This window comes from Clinocottus analis, unplaced genomic scaffold (assembly GCF_023055335.1).
Source record: "Clinocottus analis isolate CAN_PGR_092001 unplaced genomic scaffold, fCliAna1.0.p SCAF_11, whole genome shotgun sequence".
Taxonomy (NCBI): domain Eukaryota; kingdom Metazoa; phylum Chordata; class Actinopteri; order Perciformes; family Cottidae; genus Clinocottus; species Clinocottus analis.
The window spans coordinates 1,460,003-1,482,927 of record NW_027175832.1 but is presented as its reverse complement, the minus strand read 5'-3'; the positions used below and the strand labels follow the sequence as shown (position 1 = coordinate 1,482,927).

General features: G+C 44.7%; 3 protein-coding genes across 3 annotated transcripts; 2 read left to right on the top strand and 1 right to left on the bottom strand.

Annotated features, from left to right (window-relative positions):
- The first annotated feature begins 1,423 nt into the window (after positions 1-1,423).
- vwa5b2 (von Willebrand factor A domain containing 5B2) lies at positions 1,424-13,659 on the top strand. Its single transcript, XM_068568691.1, is given in 22 exon segments — positions 1,424-1,458; positions 2,904-3,070; positions 3,299-3,514; positions 4,647-4,872; positions 4,957-5,114; positions 5,299-5,430; positions 5,508-5,632; positions 5,739-5,915; positions 6,029-6,139; positions 6,757-6,959; positions 7,931-8,045; positions 8,482-8,673; positions 8,676-8,970; positions 9,062-9,399; positions 9,925-10,162; positions 10,248-10,607; positions 10,693-10,830; positions 11,282-11,410; positions 11,485-11,535; positions 11,953-12,052; positions 12,213-12,336; positions 12,418-13,659. Coding segments are annotated over 21 exon segments (4,329 nt in total). The 5' UTR covers positions 1,424-1,458; positions 2,904-2,931; the 3' UTR covers positions 13,180-13,659.
- alg3 (ALG3 alpha-1,3- mannosyltransferase) lies at positions 13,339-17,549 on the bottom strand. Its single transcript, XM_068568718.1, has 9 exons — positions 17,340-17,549; positions 16,354-16,453; positions 16,111-16,258; positions 15,753-15,913; positions 15,481-15,601; positions 15,173-15,378; positions 14,971-15,047; positions 14,630-14,774; positions 13,339-14,512 (listed from the first exon to the last, which is right to left on the bottom strand). Exons 1-9 carry the CDS (start codon positions 17,518-17,520, stop codon positions 14,332-14,334), a joined length of 1,320 nt encoding a protein of 439 aa, XP_068424819.1. The 5' UTR covers positions 17,521-17,549; the 3' UTR covers positions 13,339-14,331.
- Positions 17,550-17,551: 2 nt separating this feature from the next.
- mul2 (mitochondrial E3 ubiquitin protein ligase 2) lies at positions 17,552-21,528 on the top strand. Its single transcript, XM_068568704.1, has 6 exons — positions 17,552-17,695; positions 18,953-19,097; positions 19,299-19,386; positions 19,478-19,598; positions 20,372-20,603; positions 20,690-21,528. Exons 2-6 carry the CDS (start codon positions 18,981-18,983, stop codon positions 21,173-21,175), a joined length of 1,044 nt encoding a protein of 347 aa, XP_068424805.1. The 5' UTR covers positions 17,552-17,695; positions 18,953-18,980; the 3' UTR covers positions 21,176-21,528.
- The last annotated feature ends 1,397 nt before the right edge of the window (positions 21,529-22,925 follow it).

The window sequence follows — 22,925 nt, the reverse complement described above, 5'->3', positions numbered from 1 at the left end:
TAGTTATGGTCACATGTCTCTTTACTTGTTTGCCACTTCATATATTTTTCCCCTTTTCAAATGTAGCTTCACTGTTAGCATGTTTGTAGCATTGGAGCCGTTAAAGTGGAGGACAGAAGACACACAGCAGCTTCATCTCAGGTCTCACCTCCTAACGCTAATGCTAACGCTGCTGCTAATGCTAACGCTGCTGCTGTTGGAGAGGAGGAACATGTGCCCGCTCCTCTCTCTGGCGGGGCCATTAGCCATGAGTAATGGTGCTGCTCCCATCACAGCCAATTGTCTGGATGAACAGCAGGCTCTGCCTCGCTTATCGTCGTGTTAGCTTGTAACCGAACAGCAGGTTCAGGATCAAACTGTTTGATCAGTGCTGCGGTTCAGGTCGGACTCTGTGTCTTTGCTTTTATTAAGCAATCCAAAAAAAAAAACATGTTTTAAGAGCAAATTTCTGGTTTGTAACTCAAATTTCTGGCTACAATTAAAACACAGTAACTGTTGCAGTGTCAAAGTAACACTTTAAGTTCAATTTAACATTATTGCCGGTGTGGAAAGTTAAATCAACTCTATATAGAGTAAACATCTAACACTGTATGGTGTTAGTCAAATGTAACGCTGCAGGTTAAAACACTCTGGAGAGTGAATATCCTTCTCATTGTTGACAGTTTGACATGCTACGCTAACGGGAGGTTGAAGAGGACATGGAGGTGAGGTGATATCATATTGCTCTGTTTTGTCAAAAGTATTTTAAATACAGCAGCACTGCTCTTTGTTTTCATGTTGTTAGTGCTGTGGAGTCTCTTGTTTTAAACAACATGGAGGAAGGGTTAGCGTTAGCGTAGCATTCTAAGAGCCCAGTCAAACCCACCAATAGAAACTCCTCGCTCATTCAGCAGCGTATGCCCCGCCCACCAAACTCAAGTTGTAGCTTTTCATTTTGCAAAAGTGTTTTAATTGTTGCCAGAAATTCTAGTTACAAACTAGAATTTAGCTCTCAAAACATGTTTTTGTGTTTGCGTAATGAAGACACAAATCTACCTTCATACCTTTCCAGGTCTTCTGAAACTGGAGTCTTAGTTTGTATGATTGCTCAACACTGGAAATATATTTTGGTTTGGGCTTCAGTGTCTCATTACAGATAGAAAAGCTGTAAAATATTTTAATGCATGCAGATTATATTCATATTCAGTAACTGTACTATACTTGTAAAATCATATTTCTGAATATATGAATATATGTGAAATGATTGTTGTTCATATAAGGAAACTGGTGGATGAGTAGAGAGGGGAGAGAGAGGGGAAAGAGAGAGAGAGAGAGAGAGAGAGAGAGAGAGAGAGAGAGAGAGAGAGAGAGAGAGAGAGAGAGAGCAGTATCTGCTGTTGTTGTGTGTCTGCGAGCAGATGATGTGTTAGAGGAGCGATGCTGACGCTGGACTCTGAGGCGGATCACAGACGCTGAGCAGTAAGTGTTCCTCTACGATTCTTCTGCTGGTTTCCTGGAGCTGGTGTAAAACACCAGACTGCAGTGTTGAGGAGAGAGAACTGTCGGCCAGCTGCGGTGCTGCAAACACCCAGACGCAATAATTAAACCCTGAAAATGTTTACTTCTGTTTACGTTGCCGTTTCACAAAAATGTGTTACCTAATGTTGTTTAAAATGATTTATTTTGTAAATATCGGCATCTTAATTGCAGACAGAACTTAATGAGGTTAGTATGTGCATGTGTATTGTTTACTTAAATAATTAATTCTGTGCAACGTGTTGACACACTGTAAAGTCACACACAACCAACTCATGATGTTTAAAAAGATGATCATCTGCTTTTTAGTCCCTCTGATAAAGATGAACACAATGTTTGGCTTTTTCATCAGCTGTAAATTTCAGCAGTCTACAGAGGGGTGTGTGTGTGTGTGTGTGTGTGTGTGTGGAGGGGGGGTTACTTACTTATGTGTGCATAGTGACAGCAGCTCGCCCGTCTTTAACGAACCAGGCATTTATTATTTGCCTGTTATGAGCTGAGAGCACAGAAGCCAGATGGAGGCTGTTGATCTTGTTAGAAAGGTAGATGCAAAAAAGCCATTACCTGGACCACAGCAAACACACACACACACACACACACACACACACACATGCATGATCATATGCAACGCATGTGCGTGCACACAAATGCACACACACACAGTTTTGTGCAGTCTCCCGTTCGCTAAGCTGCAATCTGCACACCGGTCTTTGCACCTGCTGCACTTAGTTATTAAGTGGTCAGTCATGAAGAATCATGGCGAACATCTGGAGTTATATAAATGGAAACCGCAAAGGACGTTGGGCTTAGTTATTGATTTGTTTTGTTACTAAAATTCTCATTGAAAATCAGAAGAGTATCTTACTTGAAATGTCCTACTTTCTAGGTTTTGCAGTTAAGACAGTCGTAAGTTTACTTTGTCTACATGCTGACCATCGAATGCATATGATATATATATATATATATATATATATATATATATATATATATATATATATATATATATATATACATACATACATACATACATACATACATATATATGATAGGAGTGATGCAGACTGAACTAAGTGCTGACCTGCGAAGTTAATGATTAACCAAAACTCTTACACTCAAACTGTCACTCGGTTGCTACGAGCCTGTGAAGAGATAACTTGGTCACATGTCCAACAGCTGATGTGTGCAGACATGATAGATATCTGGCAGAGATACACACACTACACACACATAGAAAACAAGAAACCAATGGACATCTTAATTAACGCCGCAAATTCCATGTCTGCTTTACAAAGATCACTGGGAATGGAAAATTAGAGAATTTAAATGCACACTCACACGTTCCTCTTCCTGCAGCGGTTCCCTTCACTGTGTTCTCATGCAACCTGCAGAACAGAAGCCTGTCGCTGCCCTGAGAAGATGGTGGGACTGAGGAACTGCTCCACATGGGAACCACTGCTGCTCAAGGCCTCCTGCATCAAGTCCTGCGCTAACGGCTGCTCCCTGGGCATCACGGCACACCTGACCTACGCTAACGCTGACGTCGAGTCTGTAGAAGGTGCCTGATTCACTCTGAGCACAAGTTATAATCATAGCAGCTGTATTTTAGATGCAACTGTGTTTAAAATGTCATCAAATCAGAAAAAGTCAAATATGACACCGATATTCGTTTCTAGCGGCCATTGAAATATTATTTGACATGCAAAGGGCTAAAAAAAAATGTCATAAGTTGCAATGAATGCAAAAGTCTGATTGTTTTGTGTGTGAAACGTTTGCGGTCATGCAGGCGTCTTTGTGTACCCTCTCGGGGAGAAGGAGGTCGTGGTGGGCTTCGAGGCCGTGATCGCGGGCCGCCTGCTGGGGGTCCAGATTCAGAGCCGGGGGAAGCTGAAGGACTGCTGTCTGGACTGCTGCCCCGGATCCGGCCTTGAAGGCCACTGTGGGAATGGCCGGGAGTGGGGCTGCTGCGGGAGCTCCAGCCTGGACATGCAATGCACCAACGGTGAGGCTGGGAGGAGACTCCCTGTGTGTTATTTATAGGGGAAAACGGTCATTTCTGCTATAATCTAATGTGGAGCGTCGTCCCCCGCTGTAATGATCGGTGTCTGCATGATTATAAATATAGCCGCCGTTCCTCTTCTGTCCTGTTTCAGCTCTCAGAGCAGAAAGGACAGTCGAGGGAGGCCAGCAGACCTGGCTGCCAGCCTAATGGTGATGGTCACTTAGTGCAAACATTCATCAACTTCAAGTGTGTTATTGGAAACGGTGATGTCATGTGCACCGAATAGAATATCAACCTTTTGGAAATCTTATGTTATTTTCATTTCAAGGCATTTCATGATTTTATTTGGGACGGTGCAACATTCTTACGGGATCAGAAGAGCATGTTTTTTTATTTGTTTGTTATTACATTAAAGGGAGGGTGTACGCGTTGGAGGTGCAGCTTAAAGCAAATGTCTTTTGATATGTTTATGATATGTTTTGTTTATGTGTTTGCAATAAATACATGATTTTTAGATATTGAGAGAGAGCATTGTATTGTCAAAAGAAGGCTCCAATCATAATCATGACTTTTTTTGTCAAAATAATGACTTTTTTCTTTTTTTGTCAAAATTATGACTTTTTTCTTTTTTTGTCAAAAAATTGACTTTTTTCTTTTTTTTGTCAAAAAATTGACTTTTTTCTTTTTTTGTCAAAACTATGACTTTTTTACTTTTTTGGTCAAAATTATGACTTCTTCCTTTTTTTTGTCAAAATTATGACTTTTTTCTTTATTTGAAAAAAATGACTTTTTTCTTTTTTTGTCAAAATTATGACTTTTTTTCTTGGAAAAAAAAAGACTTTTTTTCTTTTTTTTGTCATAAAATTGCCTTTTTTTCTTTTTTTGTCAAAATTATGACTTTTTTTCTGTTTTGTCAAAATTATGACTTTTCTTTTTTTGTCAAAATTATGACTTCTTTTTTGTCCAAATTTTCTTTTTTTTTGTCATAAATATGACTTTTTTTGTCATAATTATGTTTTTGTCATAATTTTGCCTTTTGGCTTTTGTCTGAATCGGGCTTCCATACCCTTCAGACCGCTCTGTCTGTCTGAATTGTCGTCTGATCTGAGTAGCGACTGCGTTTCCGCTTCAGGACATCTCCTCCTGGACGAAGACCTCGAGAGGACCACCTTCATCGTGGGCACGGGCGTCATCGGCCCCATGGACATGGTGTCCGTGACCATCCGCACCACGCTGGAGCTGCCCACGCTGGACAACGGGGCGATCAGCATCGTCTACCCCACGCTGCTCACACCGATCGTCACGGGCCAGATGACCACGAGCAAGAGTGAAAATGCAGGGAAATTTGAAGAAACTGGGTATTCATGTGAAGGACAACTCTGGCAACACAGTGTTACTGAACATTGTCCTTTTCCTAAAATACACTTCCCTCTCCATCTCAGGCCAACCAGCTGTTTTGGTGCAAACTCAGCAAAACAAGACCGGCCCATCGACTCCGTGCAGCCGTGTGCCAACGCCATCTTCACCAGTCCAGCTGCTAACATGGCGCCGTACGAGCTCAACTTCCAGCTGCTGGTCAGAGGGGCCTGCCTCCTGGCCGGTACGGTTGAGTCAATGTGATGTATGAGTTTTACAGAAAGGGCCTAAATCCAAGCACCACCAGAACACAAACTCCTAAGATTAGACTTGATGATCATTATCTTCATATAACTTCATCTCCTCTACTGCTGTGTGCTGTAACGTGTCTTTATACATCTTTTATGTCTTCCTAAACTGGTTGACAGGACTGGAGAGCCCCACTCACGCTCTGAGGGCCGATGCAGACCCCAGTGCCCAAAGTGCGTCTGCGACCTACATCACTTTGGCACAGGAGCATCCGTTCGACCGACACATCGAGATCATCCTGCACCTCTGTGGTGGGTCGTTGAAAACTGTCCCTACGTTCCTTTCCAACATCTGAATGTGACTGTAATCAACAAAACCTCCTCCACAGAACCTCACAGCCCGTTGGTCATCCTAGAGAGAGGCAGGCTTTCATTCAGCCAGTACGAAGAGCAGATCTACTCGCGTCGTGATTTCATCCGCTGCACCCGCAAAGATTCCCAACCTGAGAGAAAGGTTGGTGACAACTCACGTTCCTTTATCTGTCATTGTGCCGGTTCATGTCCTCTGACAGTGTCACTGCATTAAAAAAAAACATGCTGATGTTCCACTTGGGCTGCAGCTGGAGTTTGTGAGGAAGCGATACCACAAGGACATCCTGAGCAGCCCCGTCTTGATGCTCAATTTCTGCCCCGACTTGCTGCGTGAACCTCTGGAGCTGCACAAAGCCACCAGGGAGCTGCTGTTCCTCGTGGACCGCAGCGGCAGCATGAGCGGCGCCAACATCCACCGTGTGAAGGTGAGCTGCCGGCAGGACGACAACGTCCCACCGAACCAGAGTTTGAAGTCTTGAGATGTGGAGACGCTTGTTGACCCGTCTCCGTCCTGTCTGCCCCTTCGTGTTCCCTGCAGGACGCCATGGTGGTGGCGCTGAAGAGCCTCCCTCCCGGCACCATGCTCAACCTCGTGGGCTTCGGCACCACCATCAAGCCTCTGTTCACCTCCAGCAAGATCTGCACTGATGTCAGTGATGTGCTGTTACCTTGCTTAGAATGGATGCCTATCTTGTTTTTAGGATTTTCAGTGAGACAAATCATGTTATGGCTGTTTACATATTCATTATTTTCAGTGAAAGACAATACACGGAGCGTTTGGATCATGTTTCGGTAAAACAGATGTGTGTTGGACGGCCTGTTCCACTTTGTCTTGTTTCTAATCATGCAATAAGTCAGTTCCTTGCGTTGCCTTAGTAGCAGAGTGTCAGGTTTCTTCCAGGCGAGGGGCTGCAAGGACAAACAGTCGGTCCACATATCGCCCAGCATATGGTGACCTTTCATGCATTTTCACTAAGGCATGAGGTGTCCTTCCACCTCCTCTCCTGTCAGGCCTGTTTGCCCATAAGTGTGATTTACAGTTATTTTAAGGCAGGTGCTACTGCATGTATGTTTGCTCTCTCTTCATTAGAGATTTGCCGATTACATTTTTCGCCACCCTCGCAGGCTGATCGGGACATCCTGACAACATCGGAGATGTTTGCACAAGTCAGCGTCGAGCAGTCGGACCCACGCTGTTAGTTGATGCTTTTTCCACCTTCACTTTAGATTTGAGGGTGTCTTTGCTTTCCTTTTCCTCTACCTCAGGTCACTCTGATGCAGGCGTTAGAGTACGTCCAGAGGATGAGAGCCGACATGCGGGGCACCAACCTGATGGGGGCGCTGTCCTGGGTGTACCAGCAGCCCATGCAGCGCTCGTATCCTCGCCAGGTCTTCATCATCACAGACGGATCCATCAGCAATGTGCCTAAAGTGCTGGAGCTGGTCCGGAGGAACACATGCGCCGGCAGGTAACACGCACCTGCAATATTTGACCCGGGTGGACATCCAATCTGAGGCAAACAAAAACGAAAATGAAGTTAACACATATGTATTCTGTGGCTGGCGTGTGATAGTTCATCAAATCACTGAGACAAGGAAGCAGAGAGGGATGGAGTGAGGTGATGCACATGAAAGAAACACCATCTGGGGAAGAAAGAGGAGGGAGAGACCAGCAAACTGTGATCTTGAAGAAGTGAGAGCAAAGCGCTGTGAAAGAAAGAAAGAAAGAAAGAAAGAAAGAAAAGGGCTGAGGCATTTTTCTGCCCCGCCCAGTAATCCCGTTAAGTGCTCTGCTCTGCAGTGAGTTACGCCCATCTGCTTTTCCTCAGGCCCTTCAGCAACGCACAATAACTCCATTTATCTCTCATTAGTATTCTCCTGTTCGGCTCTCCGCTGTGTTTTGTCTGCGTCTTTGCAAACTATGTACATCTCCATTCATCCTCAGTACATCTCATTTCAATGAATGTTCATTTACGTGTCAGTCTGACTATACGCAGCCACAAAAATAGGCCTTGTTTTTTAAATCATTTATATTTTCTGTCTTATTATTCAGGTAGTGCTAACAGTCTCTGGCCGACCAGACAGACTTGCTGTTTTTAGAGAGACAGCACACAAGAAAAGATCTCGGCCTTTTCAATTACTCTGTCCTCTGCTCTTTTCAAACTCTCAATTAGCCAAATGGCTTGTGATCTCTCGGAGTGCCGAAATAACAGTTCTTTGTGCTTAATGACTCCAAATGTTCTCTTTTCTTAGCCTTTGTGCGCTATTAGGGTTTCACAAATAGATAGTCGTGAGTCCGAGCTGTTTGTGTCGAGCCCGTCACGTTGAACATGTAGTGCATCAAAGACCACGCGATGAAAGTAAAACCATCTCCTCACATGATCAAATTTACTTTTCTCCATCGATGTGGTATAAATGTCGCACCGTGTCACTTCTGCAGATGCTTCGGCCTCGGCCTCGGCCCTCGAGCCTGCAGGAGACTCTTGCAGGGCGTTTCCAAGCTGACGGGAGGAACGACGGAGTTCTTGGACGATGAGGAGAGACTTCAGCCCAAGGTCAGCAGCAAGGCAACACTGCCACTTAATGGAAAAAATATAAATTGCAGAACAATTATGAGCACGAGCTTAATGTCTTTCTTACAAGATAAATACATTAGCTGCTATTATTTTACTTACTTTAATGCCAGATTTATCCTGGGACTCTCTGGAGGTTGAACAGTTAGATTAAAGAACTAAACTACCAAATTAAAACTATTGCTACGCCTTAACCAGCAGCAGTAAATTACTACTTTTAGTCCACAATAATGTAATATCACATGTCCAATGTATCTGCACAAATATATTTCGCTGATAATACTTCTGTATTTTTACTTGAGTACGATTTTGAATGCAACATTGGAGTATTTTACATGAATGTATTGGTACTTTTACTTGAGACTATGCATTGTAACGCCTTTAATTTAGAACTAATGTGACCAATCTGTCTCCTCAGTTAATAAAGTCTCTGAAAAAGGCCTTTGAACCCGTGCTGACTGACGTACGGATTGACTGGTACCTGCCAGAGAACATGGAAGCTTTTCTTTCACCCAATGAAATCCCTCCGCTCTACCCTGGGAACCGGCTCATCGGATATTGCACTCTGTACGATATGACGAGTTTCAAAGCAAAAAGGACAGAGGTACACGCATCACTGCATGCTTTAAAAAGTACACATCCGTGTGTGTCTGCATAGACGAGCGGATCTCTCATCTGACTCTGTCACAGGCTCAGGGACGGGGCTATCGAGGTGCACATCGCGGCTCTACGGGTTCAGTCTTTGGACAGTCGAACGATGACCTTTCACCTCCCGCTGCCTCCGAGTTGATGGCGGCGGTGACGTCGGCCGACGGCACCAACCTGGAGGAGGCGCTGAGGGAGATTTCCAGGGAAATCTCTTCCGAGTTCTCCTGCGCCAGAAACACAGATCCTGGAACCAGCCCAGGTCGGTCGCTCATCACCGGATCTTGTAGTGAACGGTCACGAATCAAGACTCAATGCCACTGCGGTTCCTGTTGGGCTTGTCTCCGCTCTAGGTGTGGAGCTGGACTGGTCCAGCGACGTGAGGAGGAGGATCCAGGAGAGCTCGTACATCCAGGAGCAGTACGTCCTCACTCGCTGCTCCCTCAGCAGCGAGCGGAGTCTGCAGACGCAGTCCCACTCGCACATCCACGCCTCGTCCAACTCGGACCCTGCGGGCGGGGTCTTCCTCCCCGACCCTCGCTCCTCGGTTTCAGTGATGGACACTGGTTCTCTGCCCCAAGGCCTGGAAAAGATGCCGCCTCCGGAAAAGAGATCCTCGCTGTCTCGCTGGGCGGACTCTGCGTGGCAGCAAAACCTCTCAGCAGAAACCCCCGAGACCGAGGCAGAAAAGGTGCAGCTCATTTGTAATAGATTCACCACCGTCATCTTAGATAATCGATACAGCACAGTATCGCGATATTTTGCGCGGCAATAAACGGAAGCCGAGTATCGATATTTTATTCAAATCATTCAAAAACATCAATGAATTTATTTTTTTGTCGGTAAAGTTTTCCTTTGGGGACAATTTGCGATTGGAAAAAAAAAAAAAGGTAATATATCGTAATACTCAATGTATCGCAGTATCATGATAATACCGTATCGTGGTTTCCAGCCTTTACTGTTTATACACCAACACGGTAAACCAGAATACAATAAAGACACAAGATATATTTCCATCGAGGGGTTCAACCTCTGACCTTCTGGCTCGCTCTTGACTGTTATTATTGGGGGTTGTTGAAAGTTCTGGAAAGATTGTACATGCCAAATGTCGTACTTGACGCACTAAATATTACAAATAGATGCAGTATAAACAGATAACCCGAACATATTTTAAATTTAGATGTATATATATTGCTTTTCCCTCCTGTGCGACCAGAGCGGGCTTCTGGAAGGAGGCGAGGAGTCTCGTAGGAGACACAAAGTCCTCGCCCGTTCCACCATGGCGGCGCGGAGCTTCTCGTCTCCTCAGGGCGAGCTGGAGATGCATCGGCTGAGGAGAGCTCTGGAGAGGGTCTCCTTCGACCAGACGCTGGGAGGGAGGCTGGACGAGAGCGACGGGGAGACGAAGCCCCCGTCTCAAGACACGCTGTCCCGCCGGAGCCTCACCGACTCCAGTGAGCGACAGGTCTAAGAAAAGCAGGATTCCTGTTTTGCCTCCCGACGAATTAGTGTCTAATTCTGCCTCCCTCGCGCCCTCAGATGGACTTCTGTTCCCTGCTTCTCCTCTGGACTGGGACAGCTTCACGGACCCAGAGTACCTCTTCGCCGCCGCGCCGCCGGAGGACCCGCCGCCGGGTCAGTGCCGCTCGCTCATCCACGGCCTGCTGAGCGGCAGACCCGTGTCCTGGGAGGTCACCGTGGACCTGGGGCACCTCTGGGCCCCCGAGGGCCAAGAGACGCCAGGAGGTGAGGGATGTGGAGGAGGAGGAGGAGCAGGAGGAGAAGGGGAAGAAGGAAAAGGAGGGGAAACGTGGGATGAGATCATTCACCAACTGACCGCTCGGTCAGTCATTCGGGACTTTGAGAAAATGGCCGAGAAGGAAAGCGACAGCGGGCATGGTGAGGCTCAACCACTTCAGACGTTCATCTCACGAGACCTTAAGGTATTTGGTAAACGCACTGTCGACCCCTCACTGTTCCTCAGGCTCGGCAAAGCGATACCGCATGAAGGCGATCCAGACCAGCAAGCATTGCAGCATCGTCTGCATGTACACGGCCTTCACCACAACCGACAGAAAGCCCAGCAAAGGCTCGCAGGACGGCATGGACGTTCAGATCACAGGTGTGGCTCACTCCCACGTTGAACTGAAACCCAACGAACTTGGTACAAGCAGTTTGAGTCTGCTGAAAGATGCTTCAGTGTTGCGTTATGCTAATCATTTTAGGATTGTTTTTTTGTGTTGGAGCCGTAGTCTGGATTAGACATCAGGTGATAATTTAGTCCCCGGTTCTTCGTTTCGTACCGTTGCTTTTTGATCGGTTGCTCGTGAGTTCCCATTTTAAAGACAATAACGCTCACTGGAGTGCACCGTTAATGTTCATTTTTGTAGGGACAAGTACAGTTTTGAGCAGCAGCACATAAATCAGACCATGCAGTCGAAAACAGTTTGCAATGCCTGTTTCAAAATGTTAAAATACAGATTTGATATGTGGACCTTCCATTTGAATAACACAATTTAGTCTGTATTATCCTGTGTGTGTGTGTCTGTGTGTGTGTGTGTTTGTGTGTGTAGGGATGCATTTGGGGAACAGCCGCAGTTCCCAATCAGGTAGTCGCAGGCAGAAGGCGTATTCTGTTGGTTTAGGCAGACGGCCCTCCAGCAAAGACAGCGAGGAGATGGAGGACGCCTGCAACTCTACAGGTAGACCGACTGAATGATAGCACCCATTTCTGCTGCCAAGACTTTAGGTCATCAACAATCTTTGTATCTCTCAGACAGAGATGACACCCCTGCCTCACCTTGTAGCCTTACATCCTGGGACTCTAGTAAGTATTGTCGACTCATTCTAGTCTGAGCGTAGTCTCGAGCTGTCTGATCAGAAAGTCCATTCAAAACTAAAAGGTGAGTCTTTACTGAAGGAGAAATATCTGAACTGCTCTCTCCTGACTTGATGATGCACATCTGCAGGTAGATCTTAACAATTTCTGTCTCCACCCCAATGCGACATAACGTCTATATTCTGAGCTTGCAGCATTGAACATTTCCTTCCAGAAAAATATCCCCTTTGCTCTCGAAAGTCATAAAAAAATACACTGTAAAGCGCTTTAAAAGTGACTATTGTATGTTTTTTAGGGTTATGTCATGTAAAGGATGACTTGAGCCTTTGAATACCATCACTAACCTGACGTCATCACTGTGCTGATGACACACTACTGTTGCTGTTGTCTTCCACGCTGCTGCAGGTGTCGGTGGCAGCGCTTACTCTGCTGCAGCTCCAGCATCATGCACTCGGTCACAGCGGTCTATCGAGAGCAAGTCAATGGAGAGCTTCTTTGGCACCAGGTAAGACTTTCACTCAGTTATAACTCCAGCGCATCTTTACACTGAAAAAGGGACTCAAGTTACTTTGGAGGGTAAGCTTCTTTTTGTTTAGGGGGTGTGTATTATGTTTACATCCAAATGTACGGTTCTTAAAAGGCCAAAACTCTTTTGTATCTTCCAGATTTCCACTGGGCCGACTCAGGTCCTCCATTTCATCAGGAAAGCAAGTTCCTCTCAAGTCCCACTGTCTGTCTGCAGAGACTGAGAAACAACCTGAAGCTGAAGCTCCGGACTACCTGCCGTTGGTGAGCTGTGCAGACACTGACACATGACTTACACGTGTGCAAACACATGTATTAACTTGTGTCTGAATGGTGTCTAATCAGGTGCATCTGCAGCTGGCGTCGGGAGCTTTTCTTCTGACAGAGATCTACTCTGACTGTGTCCAGATCCCCCTGGACCGCCTGAAAAGGGCTTCACCTTACAGCTTGCACCGCCGCAGTCTCAGCCCGCCGTTTCGCAGCACGTCTCCCAGCGCTCCGTCTTTATCCACCTCCACCAAGCCCTCTGGTGCTCCCACCAGCCACCATGTCACATTCTCTCCTTCTTCTTGCTCCCTTGCCAAGCCGACCGCCCCTCCTTTCCACCACACTCCGGATGACACGCCCCTGATGCTGGAGCCGAGGCTGCGCCGAAGACACCCGTCCGACCGCGACGCCGTCACCTCGCCCGCCGACCTCCCCAGCTCCGAGGAGGGCTCCCTGGAGCTCTCCGTCGGACCCTCTCGGACCGCGAGCCACGGCCAGGCCGACAGCGGCCGTGGATCCGAGACGGACGTATGCGAAGGATCCTCGATGGAGCCGGCGGATCTCCCAGGGAGCGGCCAGTCGGCTCAAGAGGACCTCGAGGGCTCCAGCTGGGCCACCGCCGTGGCTCTGGCCTGGCTGGAGCACCGCTGCGCCGGCTACTTCATGGAATGGGAGCTGGTGGCGGCGAAGGCGGACTTCTGGCTGCGCTGCCAGGAGCTGCCCGAGGGAGTGGACCTGTCGGGGCTGAAGGGCGCGGCCAGACAGCTGTTCCTGCTGCTGCGCCACTGGGACGAGAACATCAAGCTCAACATGTTGTGTTATAACCCCAATAATATGTGAGACCATGACCTCTGAGGAAACGGAGTCAAAGCTACAGATTAGCAGAGTCATTTGTTACCAATGAGAACCTCAACATAGAAGAGAAATCCTGTATTTTAACAGCAGGACTAATAGCATACCTAGTGCCAAGTTCATTCTATATTAAGTTGCACATGACAATTATTTTTACCAATTCAAGACTTTATATTTGTCAAAAATAACACCATGAAATGATATTGACCAAGTGGCCTTTTATCCTGAAGCTGTATTTATGCTTTATGCAATCACAACAATGCCTTGACCATCTGAATGGGCTTTTATAGTCGATATGTAGTGACTTACTTTGCCAAATGTATGATCAGTCAGTGTTGATTGACGTTGATTATCATGATGATTATTTGATAAGCTAATGACATCTGGCTTTAAATAATGCAGTGAATGTTGGGGAAATAAATTTAAAAGAAACAGTACATTTGTTGTAATGTCTAACAAAAACATACATGAAAGAAGAAAAAACCTCAAGATTAAGTGGCGCCTACATTTAATATAAAATGTCATGTATTTGCTTTCTCAGTCATGTTTTCACATTAAGTTTAGTTGGTGAAGTGAGCCACTCACACCAGAAGATTAATCCACTATGTAACAAATAAAATAGTCATGATTGTCTGCAGGTTAGTTTTACACATTTGTGTAAAGTTTTACAACTACTGGAAAATATTTTTGGCCTTGGTACTGGAAAACAAGTGGAAATGCTGCAGCCGATTGACTGATGGCAATTAATTAAAAACTGATCATTTTGTATAATATCAGACTATCAGGTAAAAGAAAAAATGAATTGACCTGTTGAAATTCCCCATTTCCTCTTAGCATCTACTCCATGCTAGTGTCTAAATATGAAACCTGAGAATCCCTATTTTCTTTCTATTTTCATATCTTAAACTGCAAGAGACTATTCATCGTGTCCGCATCTCTCTGCAGGCTGCGCACACACATTATCTTCCTTCACTTTAAGTAGTTAGCCGAGATGTGAAGCATTAAATGGCTTCTTGAATTCACAGTCTGTCCCAGTGACCTCACTCTGCACGCTGCGAGGCTCAAAAACAAGAGGCCGGTGAAGGCCGCGCAGACGCCGATTACACTTAAATACGACATCCGGTCCGATCGGGCCGCGGCTCACTGCCGTTTGTCCTTGACGGGCGAATCTTCTTGCGTTTCTGCCGGGGCGGAAAGCAGCGGCGGAGCCATCCACAGGCAGAGGAGGATGATGAGGTGACAGACGTGGAGGGCGGCCGAGCTGCCGCTCGTAGACGGGTAGGTGTTCCACGAGAGCTCGATCAGACCCAGGATGAGGACTCTGAACAAAAGGAGAGAACGACACAGCATCAACATTTGAACGCGCGTTCGGTGATGTGCTCGGTCTAAAACTAAGCAAAAACATAACTTATAGTTTGGTATTACGACGCCCTCTCACCTGAGCAGGTGGGCCAGCTTCTCCACTCCTCCACTCCACAGCAGGTAAGGCAGCGTGTGGAAGTACCAGACGTAGAACTGGTAGTGCAACGAGCGACTGAAGCACATGCCAATGAAGTTAGAGCTGAACAGGATGAGCACCATCTGTGAGTTTCTGTTAAGGTTTGATACAAAAGTCAGAGAAAACTAAAACATCGTTCATTTACTCTGACCAATATCATGCAGACATGTACAGCCAATTCATATTTGACACCTCGCAGCAAAAGTTATAGTGTTCCTAACAATGCTAATGTGTCCTTTAATAACAATATAGGACGAGATTAAAAGAGAACAAAAGGATATGATCAGCAGTGATTTTCTGAGCAGGTGTTTTCCTTTTGCTCGGCTCCTTGAGGAGTTCAAAGATGCTTTCTCCTGGCCTTGGAAGACAGAAAATGTATTCAAGATGTATTATTCAAGACCAAGAAAGGATTATATTATCTTATTTAATCCAACTGGAGTGAAACTAGAACACCAACAGTCGCCTTGGCACAGTGTCTCTCACCTCTTCCAGCGGCGCAGAACAAAGAGCAGCAGCGTCAGCAGGTGGACGGCCAGCAGCAGTAAGTGGAAGTACCGACTTAAGAACAGCCATTCTGGCAGGAAGCGCCAGTTGACCGTCCACTTGAACATAAACTGACGGCCGAGATCAAACGCCTGGCTCACATAACCCACGGGGTTCTCCAGGAGGAAAGGCAAACCGAGCAAAAGCTGTAATATTAAGACAAGACTCATTTAGAGATGCTTGGCGGTGTTGTTAAAAAAAAATATGGCAGTTAAACTCGGTGTTATGTGTTCTCAGACATCTTTTACCTGAATACCTGCACACAGAAGAAGTTTGGGAATTGTCCTGATTAGACCAAACTCAGACAGGAGGAGCAACAAGAGCCCCGGAGCAAACAGGAGCACATTCATTTTCACAGACACTGCTAAACTGTCAGAAAGAGAAGAAGATTGAGTTGTTATTTCATTGTGCAATGCATGGCAAATAATAACCATGTACGTATGAAGATTTGCAAAGATAAAGATAAAACCTGATGCATATTCCTCCAGCTGCATTGTGCTGCTAAGGAGTTCACACTTGCCTGTAAAGACCGCAGCCCAGAGTCCAGTATCCATCCATGAAGAGGTTGACGGCTGCAAATAGCAGCATCATGGCCACGGGGTCGTTAAAGAGACGCAGCACAAAGATAGAGTGTATCCGATAAGAAGCACAGCACACAAAGAAGAACACATAGGGAGGAACCTGGAAATCAAAGAAATTAACAAAATTACATCTGTAAATTGAATTTACACTCCAAATCATTGGACATTGTTGTACATTATAGACACAGTGAACTAGTTTCATGCTACCTCAAGACCCTCATGAGCTGAACACGGCCGCTTCGTAATATATCAGAGAAAGTCGTGGTGGTAACTGAGGCTTTTGTTACCCAGACTGACCTTCTTAGTGCGGTAGTATATCCTGAAGACGAGCAGCAGCGTGACGAGATAGAAAGCAGCGAATATGTACTGGGCCAGGCGGATGTTCACCCCACGGCTGGTAACGTAGTAGAGAGCTGTGAAGATGTAGACAAAGCCAGCCGGGTACCTGCAACAACAAGGTGCTCATTTATCCTGCACTGAAAACCACGTCTAGCTACAGGATAGAAAGACCTTCATTACAAAGAAAACGCTGAAACTCACACCAACGGACCGGTGTCTCCTTTAAGCTCGGTGTAGTCGTAGGTGCCATTGATGACACCCTCGACTTCGTCCATGTAGGCTTTCCAGTCTATCTCGGTGTCTGCGCAAAGAGACAGAATCGGTGATTGGGAAGGTTATGGTCAGTGATGTGTTGAACTTTTTTTTATTTTTTATATGACAAATAACAATCAAAACTCTTTGTCCAAGGTTGTGTCCTATAATTAGTTATTTGACGTCCCAAAACCCAAAGTCTTCATCTTTTGATCTCGACCTCTGAAATCCAGCTTGTTGCATTTGTGAAGCTGCAAATTGTTGGTTCATAAATCGACTAAAACGCTTCATCAATATCATATGCTTTTGTTTTTCAAACTAATGTTGATCCATTAAATGTCTCAGCATGACTATGGACAAGTCCTCGAGAGCTGAAATGATTAGTTGATATATTAGTTCGTTATTCTGTATTTAATATATAATTCTAGTTAGTTATCAAGTATAGAAAAAGTAAAAAAAAAAAAAAAACACTGGTTCCATTTCCCAAACTGTAAAAATTTGCAGATTTATTTGATTGAATTAATTGATAGATTAATTACCCATTACATTATTTAGATTTACATCCTCATATCAGACAAAAGAGTGCATTTGTCAAAATAAACTACGACATACGTAGCGTTACTAATACTGCATGCAATATACGAGTTAATGTATGCTGTCAGTGTGCATTTTATTACTATACTTCTGCAAATTCAGATTAAACGTTATTGTCATTAAAAGGAGTATGTTTAGCTTCATATCGTTTCTGCTAGCAGTTGCTGAAAACCCTAAAACAGAACAGAGGATCGTATGTGGTCAAGCAAGGGCAGAAAATTCCGTTTGACAGGTGGCAGAGTAAGTTAGTATGTTTGCTAATGCTAGCTACTTAGCGCGCAGATCCGTCTAGAAACATGACCGAGCAGCATAGCATGTTAACTAGCCTCGCAGCTACTTACATGCTACTTTCTGTATGACCCACACGTTGAACCCGATCTCCAGGAACCACAGAATGGAAACGACCAGCAACGTGTACTCCGTCTTGAACAGGACCATGTGTTTATCCTGCCACAGTGTGTGAAGTTTCCCCCACAGTGCTGACGGGGAACCCGGAGATTTTTTCCGCACACCTCCTGCCATGTCGGCGGCGTCTGAAGCGACCACAGCGGCTGCGACTGCGAGAGAGAGAGAGAGAACTGACATGCGCAGTGAGACGTACTAGCGTGACGTTTCCTTCGCCTCCGTCACGTGACATGGAACTCCGTTCAACCGAATATGCCAACTTGAGAGCCGCTTGAGAGATTCATCTTGACAGGTAAAAACAAATAACTTATCTATAATTCATTGTACTTGACAGTTAGGACATGTACACCTTCGTCCATCGAGCACCGTTGCTTACACGGTTGAATTATGCTCATGTTGTTAAAACAAAAGGTTAGAGGTCACTACTCCTTCCCCCGGCTCCCTCATACCGTTAGCTAGCAGCTAACTTTAGCAAACCAATGTTTTAAAACCAAATACTTTCATGTGACAAGTGGTACGGTCACATGATATAACTTAGTTACAATGCACCGTGTTGTAATGGCACTGTTAACAAAGGCAGTGTCGTTGACTTCACGTTGGGATTGCTGCAAAAGATCAAGCTAGTTGAGCTAACGCTATAATGAGATATTAGTGGTGGTTATGTGAGCTTGTGTCTGTCGTCTGTGTGTCTTACCTTCACCCTGACATTATGTAAGATATGTATAGCGTCATGTAATAGTTTGTGGAGGGCGGAACCTTCTCGAATAAAAACTACATAACCTGAATGACTCGATAAACATATAATTATCAGAATCAGCACCATTTATTTATTTGCCAGGACTGTTTACACAGATGAAAATTTGTTTTGGCGGAAGGTGCATAACATCAGACAGACGAGATACATCATCAACAACAACAACAACAAAAGTGCAATAGATATTACATTTAAGTAAAAAATACAGTGCTTAGACAATCAGATAATAGTCATGTAAACAAGTGTTCTGTAAGTGTATGTTAAAACTATTTTCAACTTACATACATACATTGGTGCCTTTTAATGCCATATATGTATTTATATTTCAAGTTATTTATTATTTTTGCAAGTTCTGTCCTCAGTCCAACAGTTAACCAAACGTATCCAAGTCCTAGCCCCAGTCAGAGTATCTACTGAAATATGTTATTTCTATTTATGTATGTATGTATAAATGCAAGGTGTAAATTAAAATTCCATGATACCCAAGTGTACATTTTGACATAATTTTCCTTTATTTATTTCTAGCTGTATAATACAAGACATCTCTCATTGTGTGATCCCATTGCTACTGTTATTTCTATCATATCAGTAACACTTGATGTCTGCATGTTCCTCAACTAACAGCGTACATATGTCGAATTTTAGTTGATGACGGTGACCAATTCAAAGCGGTTTCAGTTTAGCAGATGAGACTTTTACACTGCATTGAGTCATAGCCTTTTTAAACATGTGCACCAACATGCACTTTTTTGTCATCTTTGATAGGAAACAATACTTTGTTTTAACTTCTTCCAGGTTTGCAGTGACAGGAGGCTCAGAGGGAATGGATGGATTTCCTGTGAAGATTACAGAGGCGGCATGTCTCGGGGCCAGCCTTGCCCTCTCAGGCGTCTGTTACTATCTCTATAGGAAGAGCCGGCGGACACTAGACAAACTTGATGTTAGTTGTATTTCATGTGTAATCGACATGATCTCGCATAACTTTGTGTTGTTATATCTCGACATTTTCATGCTGTTAAAGCCATTGGGAGGTATGGCATTAGTTGTAAAACCATGCAAACAATCTTTAGTTTTCACACACTGCTTAAAATCCTCTGTCTACTTCAGTGTGTGTACTAAAGTCTGTGTGTTGTGTTGTCAGGATGCTCCACACTTCGCCATCGATGGAAAACTCAAAGATATTTTGAAAGTTACTCCAGGAGCGTGTCTACAGTATGTTGTCATTGAAGGTAAACAGGGTGTCACTGCAGTTTATATTTACACTGAGAAATTGGTGCAATGTCCTTGTCTCTTACTCTCTACCTTGTGGACATCCTGTAGGTGCTGTGCAGCCAGCAGGTGAGACTCTCACAAGCCACTTCCAAAAAGAATTTGTCGGGGTGTTGCAGAAATTCATGTTGAGAGAACACAGGCTGGTGTGGAACAGCCTTTCACGCACTTGGTGAGAACTCTATCAAGACAATAATACCTAGCATTGTTATGATACTCTGCATGATACTTCATTCTTACCTTTATTTAATAGTGGACAGTTTAGAGGCTGACAGGAAAATAAAAAGAGAGAGAAGAGTATGGCAAGCAGCAAAGGTTCCCAGACCCAGAGATATTACATGCATGTGGTATGCGCCTTAAATAGTACGTCACCTCTAGATATAGGAAGGAGGACAAACTTATCTCAACTGGCCTCTGGAGGTTGAAAGGTGAACGTTTCTTCTCTGACGTTTGTGGTGTAGAAAAAGCATTCTGTCACTATAAGTTGTCATTGCAAGGAGATTTTTTTTAGACTGCTACTTAATAATGTGACTATCAGGACACCCCACATGATACACGTTGAACATAAAATCAGATTCCTGCTGCTCTAAAATCAGGTACACATGAAATATGTGATGTTTTCTTATTCCTTTTCTGGCATCTGCATTATTAAGCGGTAAGCTAGATATTTTGGAGCTTTTCAGAAATATCTCAGCTCCCATTTGTCATAACTTCTTGGATGTTGATAGAAATGCACTTAAAAGTCAGAAAATGGAAATATAGTGATCCCATATAAAATAACTTGGCCTTCACAGCTTTCAAATTCCACAAAGCAGTTTGTATTGCAGGCTTTCTGTTAGCCCGATTTGATAATATTCAAGTGATGCCACTTAGTTACCTCAGACTGTTACATGCAACATGTAACACGTTACAATCACCTCATGTTCCTCCCTTTCCATGTTGCAGGACGGACAGTGAAAAAGTCTTGCACCACAGAGTGACTGCGGTGCCCTTTGTGTTGGTGGGATCCAATGAGACCACCGTCAGGGTCCTGTGCCCTCTGCAGGCCTCCGGACTTTACATGGAGACGACCCACGAGAAGTTCCACCAAGTCAACTACGGCTTGGGCGACATCATCGGACAATACCTCAGCGGGGAGAAGCTTAAAGGGCAACTGGAGACCGAGGAAATGCTCAAAGTCAGTCAACTTGATAACATCTATTCCTTTTTTTCTTCCTCAAATATTAGGGGAAAACATTTCACGAATATCCCCTCTTTTTCCAGGTGGGCTCAACTCTTACCGGCGTGGGTGAGTTGATGCTGGACGGGGACGGGACCCTGAACCTCCGACCCCCTTCAGATGGCTCGCAGTACTTTTTGAGCATCACAGACTTTGACACTCTGCTGGGCGAGCAGGAGAGCACGGCTCTGTGGTGGAAGGCGCTGGCCATTGCCTCTGCTTTGGCGGGCGCGGCAGTACTCCTCTGGGTCGGCCGACGCTACTACCACACGCTAAAGGTTCGCTGGGACCAGGAGAGGAGGGAGTTTGAGAGACTGCAGACTGAAATCTCAAGAGCGCACGCTCAAAATGGGGCCGAGGAGCTCATAGAAAATGTCTGCGTGATTTGCCTCAGCCAGCCACGTGACTGTATTCTGTTGGACTGTGGACACGTGTGCTGCTGCCACAGCTGCTTCCAGGCTTTCCCACACCGTCGATGCCCGATTTGCAGACAAAGCATCGTTCGAGTGCTGCCTCTCTTCCACGCCTGAGGAACCGGTGTGATCACATTCATTCACCACCATACAAACTGTACTGTGCTGCACTTAACCCTTAAAAAAGGTCAACGGTAACTTACTGTAAATGTGACTCAAGTGGTTTTTATATTGTGCAAACACTTTGTTCACTGCAGAGTTTTAGTGAGATTTTATCTGTTCAGGTGTAATTGAGGTGTTAGCAGCTTAGATGTTTCTTCTGTGCCTTCTTCTGGTCATTCATGAGGCTGTTGCCATTGTGATGGAAGTGTCTCGAGAGGCTTAAGTGTTAATAAATGCACTACAGACGGACGAAAGTGGGTCAGATCTTGCTTTGTTGAAACAAAGCCAATAAAGCATCACTCTTTGAATTATTTGTGGAATGCATTTCCCTTCCTATCACTGGAGCCACAATGTATAAATTAGCTAATTCGTAATTCGCTCACCCACTTGGTTGTAGAACGGGAACTTAAACGTAGTCACAGTGTGCAGATCTGTGTGCAGCTACCATGAAATAATGTATTATACTCCGTGTGTGTGTGTGTGTGTGTGTGTGTGTGTGTGTGTGTGTGTGTGTGTGTGTGTGTGTGTGGGAGGGAGGGGGGGTGGAGGGGGAGCAGGTGCGAGACACAGGATCTCATAAATCTTCCTCTGGGTCACAAGGGTTCACTTTTAACACATTTTTCATGAGCTAGCAGCAGAAAAGCAGCTGTAGCTTTGTTTGTGTTACTGTATTACTTGCAGACCTGTGAGGACATGAGACACAGTGCTTTGTGCTACTTTGTGGGTTTTTGGTTAGATGCTTAAAGATAAAGATCTAAAATACATTTCCGAGCGCAGCGATTCATCTAAATGAATTTCAGCATCTGCACCAACAGGAAGCTGCAGAGGAAACGTTCTCCACTCTGACTCCTCCAGCAGGTGGAACCATCACACTGCTCAGCGTCTGATGACATGCAACAAGAAAGATGCAGGAAATAGAAATACCAAACAACAAGAAAGGACCATGAGTGTATGAACCACAACAAGAACATATCTACTGACTGCTGCATCGATTATGGAACTGATAGAAGAACATGAATCGTTTTTCTATAGTTGTGGAGCCTCTTTTTGGATATCCACTTCTTCAATCCATTTATAAGACGGATCGTGTAAATCTCATCTCGAGATCGAAAAAGCCACTGCTGAAGATTAAAATAATAAAATAATGCACATCCGGATCTCTCGGTTTCTACAAAACTATAAACTGTGCATTGAGATAATCACAATAATTAAGTCCTTTGATATCAAAGCGCATTGCCTTTACAGAAGAAAAAGAACTACATCTTTTCTCGTGATTATTAGATACCGTGTCGTTATTTCAAGAAAAGATCCCGTAATTATAAAATCTTGATCTCATAATTAGGAGAAAAGTTAAAGCATAGTTTGGTAAAGTTGGAAAGATATTCACAGATTCAGACGCTCCGGATCAATAAATAGGAAGAGAAAAAACGAGCATAACGAGATCTTTTCTGATGAGATATTTCACCTGTGATTATGACGTAGTACTTCATAACCACGAGATAATACACATGCATGTGTTTCTTTGTGAATGTGATGAGCTTCTGTACTTTGAAGAGCTGAACAACCCTTCCACGTGGCAGATGGTAATAAACTTATGGACAATTTCTTTCCCTCAGGAGTCAGTGAAGACCAAAAGCTAAGCTTCAGCGGCGTGAATATGAGTCAGATTCATCAGGTGGACACCATAAATAAACACGCTATCTGC